Source organism: Schistocerca serialis, chromosome 4 (assembly GCF_023864345.2).
Source record: "Schistocerca serialis cubense isolate TAMUIC-IGC-003099 chromosome 4, iqSchSeri2.2, whole genome shotgun sequence".
NCBI classification, from domain to species: domain Eukaryota; kingdom Metazoa; phylum Arthropoda; class Insecta; order Orthoptera; family Acrididae; genus Schistocerca; species Schistocerca serialis.
In genome coordinates this window covers 20,047,674-20,060,924 of record NC_064641.1, presented here as the reverse complement: position 1 = coordinate 20,060,924, position 13,251 = coordinate 20,047,674, and the positions used below count along the sequence as shown (strand labels likewise).

At 37.7% G+C, this 13,251-nt stretch overlaps 1 protein-coding gene across 1 annotated transcript in view; it reads right to left on the bottom strand.

The window, feature by feature from the left end:
- LOC126473679 (solute carrier family 22 member 7-like) overlaps nucleotides 1-13,251 on the bottom strand; it is a 184,623-nt gene that overhangs the window by 57,692 nt on the left and 113,680 nt on the right. The window contains exons 6-7 of the mRNA XM_050100914.1: nucleotides 9,982-10,203; nucleotides 2,055-2,269 (exon numbers count right to left, since the gene is read on the bottom strand). Of these exons, the coding sequence (XP_049956871.1) occupies nucleotides 2,055-2,269; nucleotides 9,982-10,203 (437 nt within the window). The remainder of the gene's footprint in view (nucleotides 1-2,054; nucleotides 2,270-9,981; nucleotides 10,204-13,251) is intronic.

Below are 13,251 nucleotides of genomic sequence, written 5' to 3'. Positions count from 1 at the left end.
CATTTGAAAGAATAATAGAGTTCTCTCAAGTTACACAAAATGAGTCTTATTTGCATGTACACATTTCTTTGAACACTTACTTTGTCTTTTGTTCCAGGTAGCACTCTGGAACTTTCATCCTTTTCATAAAAATCTGTTGCAAGTCTTATTGTATTTTTAGAAAGAGTTTTACCTTTTTTGGACCAGGAGTTTCCAAAATACCCTTTTCAGATTTTAGCTTTCTAGCTTATCGCACCATGTACTCACTTACATTAAATTCTTTCATCACTTTATTTCGACTCCAAGAATCTGGAGCCAAGGTCAGAATCTGGATTTTTCTAGACCTCCCAACACATGAAATGCTCTCTTTCATAAGAGAAATCATTACATCAAAATCCTTTGCTTTCTCAACCACACTTGTATCTTCTTCGTCATCATCAGAACTTGGTGCATCATATTTTAATGCTTTTGAAACCGCCTTTTTTGCAGTCTTTTCAATACTGCTAACCTTCCTTTTAAAATAAGACCCTTTACTTTGTTCTGACAATCCATGAAGCTTTATCGGTGTTAAACCTAAATTATCAAGAGCAATGCTTGTTTGTACGAGGGAGTCATTTCTGGATTCCAATGATTCTAATTCAACCATGACTTCATCATCTGTTTCACTTTCATTGACTTCAACTCTTAATTTTTCCTCACAAAAGTTACAGCATGTTGAGCAAAGCTTTCGTCCAGGTTTTATGCTAATATTTTTTGTCAGTAATTCTTTAGAAAGATGCAAGCCTACACTTCTCAATGATTTTTTGATGGGCTTTTTCTGTTTTTTTAGTGGGTCTACACATGTTGTTTGATACTTTTCAAAAACATTTAAAAAGTAGAGGCTGTGGTGTGAACATATATTCTTAAATTCACACAGATTAATTCTAGATCGTAAGTGGATCAAATCTTTTTCTTCCTCACTCAATTCAGATACTGGTTGTAACTTTTTTGAAGGTGTGTAGGTTGTTTGGAAACAGTCAGATTTTTTAAATAACCCTACGCTACAGGTTTGAATATCTGACATACTGATTTCACTTTTGGTCTGATTACTGTTCTGGTTACTTTTATAGGATATTGGAAAAGAATCTCTGTAAATTAAGTAACAGTACTTACTGAAAGTTCGAATAAACTTAATAAAATACAATCCAAGCACTATTTAACACTAATAATTTTTTACTTCGAAACACAGGAGTAACAAAACAAAATCCAAGCGTACATTGTTACTCCAAGAAGACAAAAACTTATTTTCGGTGTCTAAGTCACTTGGTACTTTTTATTTTTAAAATATAATTAATATTATTTTAAAAATTAGATAACTATTAAACAGGTTAAAAAGCCAACATAATTTTTCTTTTATCTAATATCCTATACAATTAAGAGTATTTTAAAACAAATTTGAGCTTTCTATCAGGTCTGAGACTCTAGATATTGCAGTTTTTGTAAAACGAAACATCCATTAGCTAAAAAAACGATATTAAAAAACTTGTAAATCTTTTTCATTTGGAAGATTTTAATATATTTTTATGGTAATTTTTTTAACATTTAGATATAATACGCAAACTTATTCTGAAATTTCATACTGATATCTTGAGTATTCTTTAATATACAAATGTTTTTTAGTTATGAGGACACGTTTAAGTTACGATTTCCGACTGCTGAAACAACGCCAAATCTAAAAACTTTAAAAATTTATATAAAAAAAACTATAAGAGATAAAGCAAAAAAATTTTACAAGTGCTTTCAGGATGATAAAAGAAGTAATTGTACCACGTTTCATCAAAATCTGACATGGTTCGTGTCAAGGCCTGGGTGACTTGACATGGAATGACCCTTTCTTAGTTGTGGTTGTGATAAGACTTCCTGTGAAACAGTCCTAAATGCCTTCTCTGAAAACTACCTAGAACAGATAGTTGTTTGTTAAACAGGCATTTTTCTGATGACTCTTTATAGGGCAGTTCGTTCCTTGTCTTAGTTCATAGAAAACAGTGTAGTATGATGTAGATTAAGACTACAGAGACAAATCAGGTACAGCTCACCGGTTAGCAGACAGAATATGATGGCACTGGTCGCTGCAGCCAACAGTGCACTGGCCACACCACACCAACGGCGGCCAAACCTTGCTGCACAGGAGTTCACTATGTAGTAGGCGGGGAACTGGGCTGCACCCTGCACCACTATTCCCAGGAAAGGGTTCACACTCAGCTGGCTCACTGCTATCACCGGTGAGTATGTGGTCAGCAGGTGCACCGACCTAGTAACAACCAAAACATTATTTGGTCTCATTCAACAAATTTCAAAACGATGACACTCTTTTCAACACATTTTGAATATTTACTTTATTAGAAACGGGAATTACAATTTATTATAAGGCTAAATTTCCAACAACAGTAAACATAATGCACTGTTTTAGCATTATTTTAAAGATGGAACTTCTACAGTGACCTTTCCGCCCCACAAAGCGAGCTGTGGACACAGCTGTACTGGGAACTAACAAAGTCACCTAAGTAGGTATAATGATTCCAGCCGCATGTAGTGCACATTCTTGCATCACATTTCCAGCACTGAAAGTTGATCACAGAATATTCCTTTGTGAGCAGCTGTGATGACTTGTTAGTAATGTCATTAAATTTACTAACAATGGGAAGGAGAAAGAAATAACAGTGATGATGGAAAACGTAATGAGATGTGCAAGCAAAATGTTGAGTACAAGGGTGGTTTGATATACCATCTAAATTTCTGTAAAAGAATGGAATATTTTTGTTGCACCTTCGGGGTGGTAAGCTTGATTATTCCAAGGACTGTATAAAGAATTTCAACAATGTACTGCACACAGTTCATTGTTGACAGCTGTCTGAATTGGTCAGTGTATCGACTACAATTGAAGGAGGAGAAAACTTAAGTTTCGTGCTGCTTTAACATCTTCATTTGAAGGATTGGACTGCCGCACAAATCAAAACAGAATTGGATGAAGTTGACATGGACTCTGAACCATCATTGAATACTCGGTAATGATTTTAAACGTGGCCAGACAAGCACAGAAGATGAAGTACCCTCCTGCCATCCAGTTGAGGTCACTACAAAGGAAACCATTGACAAAATCCACAATATGGTAGGCCAAGAATCCCGAATGAAAATTCATGAGATTGTTGAGACTCTAGGTATTTCAACTGTGTTAGTGCATAATATCCAGCATGGAGAATTGGTTATGAAGAAGCTGTGCGCGAGGTGGGTGTTGCAATTACTTACAGTTGACCAAGAGTGCATCCGGCACAACATTTCAGTACAATGTCTGGTGATGTATAATCGCAATCTACAATACTTTTTGCACTGATTATTGACCGTTGATGAAACCTGTATCTATCATTACACACAAGAGTCAAAACTGCAGTCAAAACACCGGCCAAAGGTGGGTGAAAGTGCAATGAAGAAGGCAAAGACAACTTTGTCAGCTGGTAAGGTGATGGCCACTGTTTTTTGGATTTACAAGGAATAATCCTGATAGATTACTTGGAAAAAGGCAGACCATGCCTAGACCCTATTATGCTTCATTACTGTATCATTGGCTGAAAAGAAGACCAAGCTTAGAATACAAAACAGTGCTCTTTCACCAGGATAGTGCACCATCTCACACTTCAGCAATAACTATAATGAAAGTGCACAAATTGGGCTTTGAATTGGTTCCTCATCCACGCTGTTCACCAGACACTGCCCTAAGTGATGTCTTCATGCTCCTTTACTTAAAACTTTGGTTTTCTGGGAAGAATCAATGGGTATTGTACAGTGTTTGACAGGGCCTTTTCTTCCAGTGGGATGAAAAAGCTGGAGGATCGCTGGAACAAGCTTATATTCCTCAAAGGAGACTATTTTGAGAAGTAAGGTGAATTCTTTATGAAACTTTTTTTTTTTTTACCGGGTTTATCAAACCATCCTTGAAAGTTGATAGCATGCAAGTTAACGTACAGCAGTAGACACTCATTGCTCAGCAGAGTGGGATCCAAGCATCCAGAAGCAAAGTGCACACAATAGTTATCCAAATGACTATATGCATGAATGTGTCATTAGGCGGCAATTACTTCACTATTATTCACAATACAAATATCAGTTGCGCAAAAACTTGACCGCTTTTGTCATTCAGAATTAGGATTGAGGGCTAGCAAGCAAACTCAGATAATTTATTCTGTGAATAGGACTGGGACTAAAAGAAGGCAGAAGAAATGAGCCATCACGTGCGAATGCAGTGCTACTGTTTCCAAAAAGGGACATTACACTGTAAATAAGTGTTGCTACAATGATAGTCTATGAGGAGTACTGTGAAAAATGTGTCAGTCAAAGTTTACATGTTGTGCTAGCATGGGTGTGAATTCGGATTATGTGTGATCCACATCTCAGCTTGAGCTGATGTGTGATTTGCATCTTCAGATCGAAAGAGATACTGCAACCTTACATTAATGATGACTTCATACATACATTTTGATATCACAGAATTGTACACATAGCTTACATTTTATAATCTCATGGGAATATTGTTTTACTAGGTGCATATAATAACAGATTTGCTATACGTGGAACTAATAAAGACAAAGCAGAAACCTGTATAAAAGAAGACAATGTTTGAAAGGGAATTTAAAAACGGAAAATCTTGAGTAATTGTAACAAAAAGAATAATGAGCAGAGAGGCCATTCAAGTATTGTTAGTTGTTAATTAGTTAGTCCCATGTTCCATGGATCATTTGCATGATAAATTTTAATGTTGTGGAATAAGTCATTTTACATTTACACTGCAAATTAAATTGTAAATATGGCTACATACTGAACACTTGTAAATCTTTTTTTAAATGTTAACTCCACAGATGTGAGTTAGTAATTCCTATCCAATACCTTTTGCACATTACAATAATACAGATTCTTTTATGGAGTAGGAGGAGTAGTCAAGGACAAATTTTACTTTGCTGTCTGTCAGGCACTTAACATCACTGGGTAGATTATTAGAATTTTAAATAGCGGCATTCTACACCCCTTTTTGTGTTTAAGACAACCTTAATGTGGAGTAATGAGTGTTCTGTTTCCTTCTGGTGTTGTAATTATGTACAGCATTGTCCTTTTTGAGCTGTAGTGGATTATTTACAACATTCTTCACAAAGGAATAAATATACTGTGAAGCAGTGCTGTAGTCAGAGTTCCCATCTCTTTAAACAGATGTCCAAAGATGATTGTGGGTGATCAGCACATATTATTCTTAAAGTACATTTTTGAGCAATGGAGACTTCCTTTCTTAAAGAAAAGTTACCCTATACTATAATTTCACATAACATTGTTGAATGAAAATACCAAAATCTGTCATCTTACTTATTTGTCTCTAATCAAAATTTGCAATGATCCTAAGTGCAAATGTGGATGAACTCATTTTGGGAGTTCCAAAATGTGCTTTTTCCAATTTAGATTCTCATTAATAGGGACAGCAAATAATTTTGAAGTTTCCATCCAGTAAATTATTTCTTATCCACCCGTTACACTTATCATTGGTTTTGTACCCCTAGATGTGCAGAACGGAACATGTTGTATTTTCTTAAAATTGATGGTGAGACCATTCGCAGAAAACCAGTCAATGACACTGAAGAAAATTGTTTACTGTTTCTTCTGTTACACTATGTATGCCTTGACTGATTAAAATACTAGATCCATCAACAAAATGAACTAATTCTCGTAGTTTTGTATTAGATGGAAGGCCATTACATATACATGGAACAATAGTGGACCTAAAATTATGCCTTAGGGAACTCCATATATGATTTCTCCACAGTCACAATAAAATTCCCAAACTACATTGGTTGATTTACTAAGAACAACTTTCTACATTCTTTTGGTTACAAATGACATTATACATTGGTTGTGTGCACTGTCAATCCCCTAAAACTTTTGTTTTCTAGGAGAATATTGCGAGTCACACAGTGAAATGCCTTCTAAAGGTCACAGAAAGTATCAACCAGTGTTGTTTTGTTATTTAAGACTTGTAAAATTCAGTGAGCAAACAGGTAAATGGCATTCTCAGAGCAGCAATTCTACTGAAATCCTGTGATCTATGATTTGCTGGGATATTGTTGTTGTTTAGGTGAGATACTATTATAGAATACACCACCTTCTCAAAACCTTTGGGAAATGATGTCAGTAGTTAAATAGGTCAGTAGTAACTGACACCTCATGACTGTGCGGCTGGTCCCGGCCGAGGTTCGAGTCCTCCCTCGGGCATGGGTGTGTGTGTTTGTCCTTAGGATAATTTAGGTTAAGTAGTGTGTAAGCTTAGGGACTGATGACCTTAGCAGTTAAGTCCCATAAGATTTCACACACATTTGAACATTTTGAACAATGTCATATTTCAGTCTCTGTGGGAAAATGCCCTGAGTTAGTGACCTGTAATATATTTCAAATAAGGCAGGGCTTATTATATGGGAACATATAAATTTGTTAACATTGAGTATAGATTTAAGTTCAGGAAGTCTTCTCTGAAAGTATTTGTATTGAGTGTAGCCATGTATGGAAGTGAAACATGGACAATAAATAGTTTAGACAAGAAGAGAATAGAAGCTTTAAAAATGAAGAATTCTGAAAATTAGATGGGTAGATCACATAACTAATGAGGAGGTACTGAACAGAATTGGGGAGAAGAGGAATTTGTGGCACAACTTGACTAGAAGAAAGGGATCAGTTGGTAGGACATGTTCTGAGGCATCAAGGGATCACCAATTTAGTATTGGAGGGCAGTGTGGAGGGTAAAAATCGTAGAGGGAGACCAAGAGATGAATACACTAAGCAGATTCAGAAGGATGTAGGTTGCAGTAGCTACTGGGAGATGATGAAGCTTGCACAGGATGGAGTAGCATGGAGAGCTGCATCAAACCAGTCTCAGGACTGAAGACCACAACAACAACATATTTAGTAATCTATTGGAAGCACACTCCAAACCAGATGAACGTCTGTTCTTGAGAGAATACATAATTTTCTTAATTTCAGAAGAAGAATTTGGAATTAATTGATGCGAATGAATTTTATGAGACCACTTTGTCGACATACTGCTGTCATTTTTCTCTTGAACTGTTTGTCCTTGTACTTTCTACAACATTTAAGAAATGACTGTGAAATATATTTTCTACCTGTGACTCATCATTTATAGCCCTTACATGCAGTTCAGTGGTGATGTTATCCTGTTCTGTGTCTGGTTGTCCTGTCTCTCATTTCACTGTGTTCCATATTGCCCTAAATCTGTTGTCAGAATTACTAATTTCTGATATGATCTATATGTTCCTTGATTTTTTAATAACTTTTGTTAGTCATTTTGAGTTGCATTTGTAGTGTGCAACTACTACAGGATCTCTTACTTGTCTTTACGAACAGATACATTTCCCTTTTCTTTCACAAGATACAGTACTTTTCCCCTTCTCTTCATCCACTGCTCGAAACCTATTGCCCTCCATATAAATCACAGCAAGTACTCGGTAGTGAAGTCACTTTATAAAAAGGGAGACAGGGATAATGTTGACAATTATAGACCTATTTCTATGCCATCGGTGTTTGCTAAAGTTATGGAGAAGGTTGTATATACAAGGTTACTGGAGCATTTAAATTCACATAATTTGCTGTCAAATGTACAGTTTGGTTTTAGAAATGGTTCAACAACTGAAAATGCTATATTCTCTTTTCTCTGTGAGGTTTTGGACTGATTCAATAAAAGGTTGCCGAACGCTAGGTGTTTTCTTTGATTTAATGAAGGCTTTTGACTGTGTTGACCACAAGATATTACTGCAGAAGTTGGGCCATTATGGAGTAAGGGGAGTAGCTTACAATTGGTTCGCCTCTTACTTTAAGAACAGAAAGCAGAAGGTAATTCTCCGCAATATTGAGAGTGGTAGTGATGTTCAGTCATGCTAAATCACAGTAAGACTCAGTTTTTACAGTTTCTAACCCACAATTCAACAAGAACTGATATTCTGATGAGACAGAATGGGCATATTATAAGCGAGACAGAACAGTTCAAGTTCCTAGGCATTCGGATAGATAGTAAGCTGTTGTGGAAAGCCCATGTTCAGGATCTTGTTCAGAAACTACTAAATGCTGCTTTATTTACCATTAGAACAGTATCTGAAATAAGTGACAGTTCAACACGAAAAGTAGTCTACTTTGCATATTTTCATAAACTTATGTCATATGGTATTAGTTTTTGGGGTAATTCTTCTGATTCAAAAAGGGTATTTTTGGCTCAAAAACGGGCTGTTCGAGCTATATGTGGTGTAAGTTCGAGAACCTCTTGTCGACCCCTATTCTATAGTCTGGGGATTCTGACATTGCCCTCACAGTATATATTTTCTTTAATGTCGTTTTTTGTTAGCAGTATTAGCTTATTCCCAAGAGTTATCAGCTTTCACTCAGTTAATACTAGGCAGAAATCAAATCTTCATGTGAAATGCCCTTCCTTGACTCTTGTGCAGAAAGGAGTGCACTATTCTGCTGCATCCATTTTCAATAAGCCACCACAAGAACTCAAAAATCTTAGCAGTAGCCCAAACACTTTTAAGTCTAAACTGAAGAGTTTCCTCATGGCTCACTCCTTCTATTCTGTCAAGGAGCTCCTGGAAGAGCTGAAAAATTAAGCAAATTCCAGTGTTACATTGTTTGATTTTCTTTATTTGAACTTACGAATTGTCGCCTGAATACGTTTCTTGTATTTCATTTTATCTGTTTCTATCATCGTGTTATAATTTCACGTATTGACTCGTTCCATGACCATGGAGACTTCTCCTTAATTTGGTCCCATGGAACAATAAATAAATAAATAAATAAACAAAGGCTAACGGTAGCCATGCAACAATTGTATGCCCTGGCCTCCCAACAAGAGATGGCCAAGACTCCAGTAGCTGCTCACAGATGCTGCCATGGGCCATGGGGGCAGCATGAATGCATCTCTCCCAGACAGCGTGTGTGTGTGCCAGCAGCTAGCAGGTCAACCTCGACTCATCCCTAGCAGGGTACTGATTGAAAATGCTCAGGTCTTCTTACCAGTGGCAGCAGCAGCATTCCATAGCAGTGGAGTTCGTCAGGGTGGCATGTATGTCGTGGCTGAAGTCACCAAAAAATATTAATCATGGAACAGCCTCAACATGTATTTGCTTTAATTCACAATACTTTCACACCAAGTGACAATTGGCTACTGGCAACTGAAGAGAATAGAATAGAATGTGCACTTCATAAGACCCAGAATGTATGCTGGTTGGCTCATGCCAGTGATGTTATTGAGCTATGCCAATTAGTGAATTTGACCCTGTTTTGTAAGCTTGTCAGCACTTTTATCTGTTGTGTGGTGTCCCATCTATGGCTTTCAACTCTTTAGCTTCACACTTTCTGCCATTTTAGCTGGCTGAAAGTCGTTCTTGTGTGTGATTCATGCAGAATGACATTATGAAGTGATCATTTTGCTGTGGTCGCATGCTTCACTCTCTGCTCATATGTGGTGTGGCTATGCCCCAGTTATGTTCCTCAGTGTTTGCTACAATGGGTTTCCTTCGTGGTTATATTCTGATTGTGACTCTGCACGTCCTGTCTTGGATCAGCCCTGCGCTTGCCACGGAAAAGGCTTTAAAAATTTGACATTCACCTAGAATTCCTTTCTGCAGTCCCACAGTGCAGATGAGATGATTTGAATAAACAATAAAGAGAGGGTAAGAAATCAGAGAAAAAATATGACATCATCGAGGTTAAATGGTTTAGCAGGATTTGATAAAAATTTTATAGCACTGCATTTCACAATAATTTTTATGCAGAATATACTGAAAAAAAAAAAAGATTTTATGGTTTTCATGACAACCAGACTCTCCCTTGTAGCACCAACTTGAAGATATTTACAAGGAATACTGAGAGTGACATGTTTGCTTCTAGCAGAACAAACAAGAGGCAGCCCGTTCTCGAGTAAGTCACCTGGCGATGATGAGGATCACGGTGTTCTTAAAGACATTCCAGCTGGAGAATATACTCAGGAAGCCTGTCCTGTCTGCCTTGCTGTTGCCCACAGTCTGGATAACCTGCAAGGCAAATGCAGGCACAGTGGAGCCGTTGGTGGTCGCGATGTCACGCAGCACTGCCAGTGCCTCCTGCTCGCGACCCCTGCATGCCAGCCAGCGCGGAGACTGCGGAAACCATCTGCACCGGAAAGAAAGTAAGTCTCCTGTAAGTACTGTTAGTAATTTGTTTGTTCTTAAACCAGTCTTACTACAATGCTGTAGGTGCCAGATAAGTATAAAGAGGAGACAGAATGAAAAGTTACATAATCCATACATTTGGGCATGTACACTGACTGCCTGACAAAAAATGTGTGGCACACAAAAGGGAATGAGGAAACAAAATGTTACTTTACGAATTGAAAGAGTATGTGATGTTATTTTAGCGATTACCAAATCAAGTCACATTTACAAAGAACTTGGCAGTAAGAGCCAACTTACAGTCTGATGTGACATCCCCGCTGGCCTGGATGCATGCAATTATTCGGTTGGAAAGTGTGTCATAAAACTGTTTTATCCTCTTTTCATGCAGGCTGAAACACAACTGTTGCAACACATTCTTGATATCATCAATACTGACACTAGGAGGGAGATGATAGCTGGTCCCACATACATTTTATTAGCGACAGATCTGGGGTCTTGCTGTCTGCAGGAGTACTTCTACACCACACAGACAGTTCTTAGAGACATGAGCCATGTGTTGTAGAGGACTGTCCTGTTGAAACATGGCAGCACAATGCTGCCACATGTGAGGTAAAACATAGGGGTACAGGATGTCCATGACATATGGATGTATCATCAGAGTTCCTTCAGTCAGTACCAACTGTGACCTGAAGTCATGCACTGTGGATCTCCACGACATGGCACCAGTGGGAACACTGCTATGCATCTTCAAAACACTAAAAGGATGGTACCTCTCCCCATGTCACTGCATTACTCACCAATGATGGTCATCTAGGACAGTGCACAACTGCACTTCATCACTCAATGCAACATTACACTATTCATCAGTTGACCGTGATTACTGATCACAGCAACACTTCAAAGGCAGCCATCTGTGTTGTTGTGTTAATGGCAGCCTGTCTATAGGATAGTAATTCCCTATTCTGGCTGCTGGTAGTCTCCAAACAGTGGTGCAAAATGACACGGAATATTGCTCTTGGATGGGATGTGCAGTTGTGAAGTATTTACAGTGTGCTTGGAGCACAACATGGTGATCCTCTCTTGGAGTGGTCAGATGTGGTCAAGAGGAGCCTTGATGACAAGTATGCTTGCCCTCACATTTCCATGCAATCCAGTATCAGGCCACAGTCACATCTGAATGCCCCACAAATCTGAAAATTACAATGATTTGTCCAGCTGCCCGAATGGAGCCCCACAATGCAGCAGTTTCTAACTCTTCTCAGATACTGATAACGCTGTCTAACTCTAGTATGTCACATCTCTGTGTCTTTCACAGTGATCACTGAACATCTGACATTGTTCACATGCCTTATAACCCTACCAGGCATGGTAATGATGCAAAACACGAACACTAGTGCACTATTGTGGCTGTTCTACATCTCACACAGAATTGAAAGTCTAATAATTTGAATACCAGCAGATGGTGTGTGCATCTCTGAAATAACATTGACATCCATCCATGTCTTCTGGGTGCTCCAATTCTTTTGTCAGATACCATAATTACTTGCACTAAAATGTCACACTCAAGGAAAATATTTGCAATGTGGCTGTTTTGTATCAATGTAAACCAAATGAGTTTATAGTAACAAAACTAATGTCACACTATTTGTTCGTATCTCATCATTGGCCAAAGTGCATGCACACACACACACACACACACACACACACACACACACACACACACACAGACCTTAAGCATTGGAGCTATGATGCATCCCATTATATATGAGCTAATTTTCTCTCTGTCCCTCTGAAGAACCGAGTGAGTCTCCCTCAGTGTTGAATGATACATTGAGGTGAGGAAGAGAACACAGATCTTGTTTATATGATTTCCAGTATAAATTTAAAAAATGAACAATGAGTGAAATTTAATTTAACTGAGATGAAAAGTGAAATTATTTTTGACTTTTTAAAACAAAAGTAGTATTCTATTTCAATTGTTTCTTTATTTCAAGTAAACTTTATTTTAAATGGCCAGGCATTATTTCATTTTTCTCCAGTTTTTTTTTTCTCCATGTTCAAATGTTGCTCAATGTGATGACCATTTGCATCCACGTCAGCCTGTAATCATACTAGAGATGCCATTTCACAACTATTCACAGCACTTTTTGAACAGTGGACAATGGCATGTTTAGTTGTCATGACACAGCTCATGCATTTCATGAAGACTGTACACTGCATCCAGTATTCTCTCATGCAACAATAACTTTTTCAACAATTTGTGGGACAATTAGCTGTCGGCCTAGGACAAGGAGCAATTCCCAAATTGCCAGTTAATTCAAAATTCCAAATCCTGTTTTTCAACACTGGTGTGAAAAGAGGATCTCTCTGTATTCTTGTAACGTTTCCATACTCATGAACAGCAGCAGCCTATTGCTTTTGATAAAACTGCTTTGCGAGTAAAGCCCTGCACATCTTGTCCAGACCCATGTTGACTACCTTCAACTGTAATGCACAGTACCTGTGTTTCAACACTATGTTGTCGTATCAGTACTGGTGCCTAATGGCTAGTTGTATAACATGAACACTACTAACAACACAAATTCTGCAGCGCACAGTCTGAACATCAATCTTAAATAGGTTCTGTTTACACTGACTTAAGTAGCGGGAGTTTAATTACAACCACCCCGTAGAATATACAGGGACAGACAGATGTTCTTGTGTGAAAATATATAGGATCTCCATACTAATGCTCTAGAAAGTGTTTCAAATGTGGAAATGAAGATGGCAAGTCAGGAATTTCTGGCAGCTAGATTGTTATGATATGCAAATTGGATACCTCCAAGATAGTTTACAGTCAAAAAGTGTTGTCTGAAAAGTGATATTTTAAGTTTGTATTTTGGAGAGGTTTAACTGTAATGTTTCGTTAACTTGGCTGGTCTATAAACAGTGGTAAGTTAATGACAACTGATGTAAAGTGCATTCGATTTGCAAGTAAACACTTTTAAGTACCCATTGGCGAAATTTTAAGACTGGATGTGTAGGTAGAATTAATCATTTTAAAAAT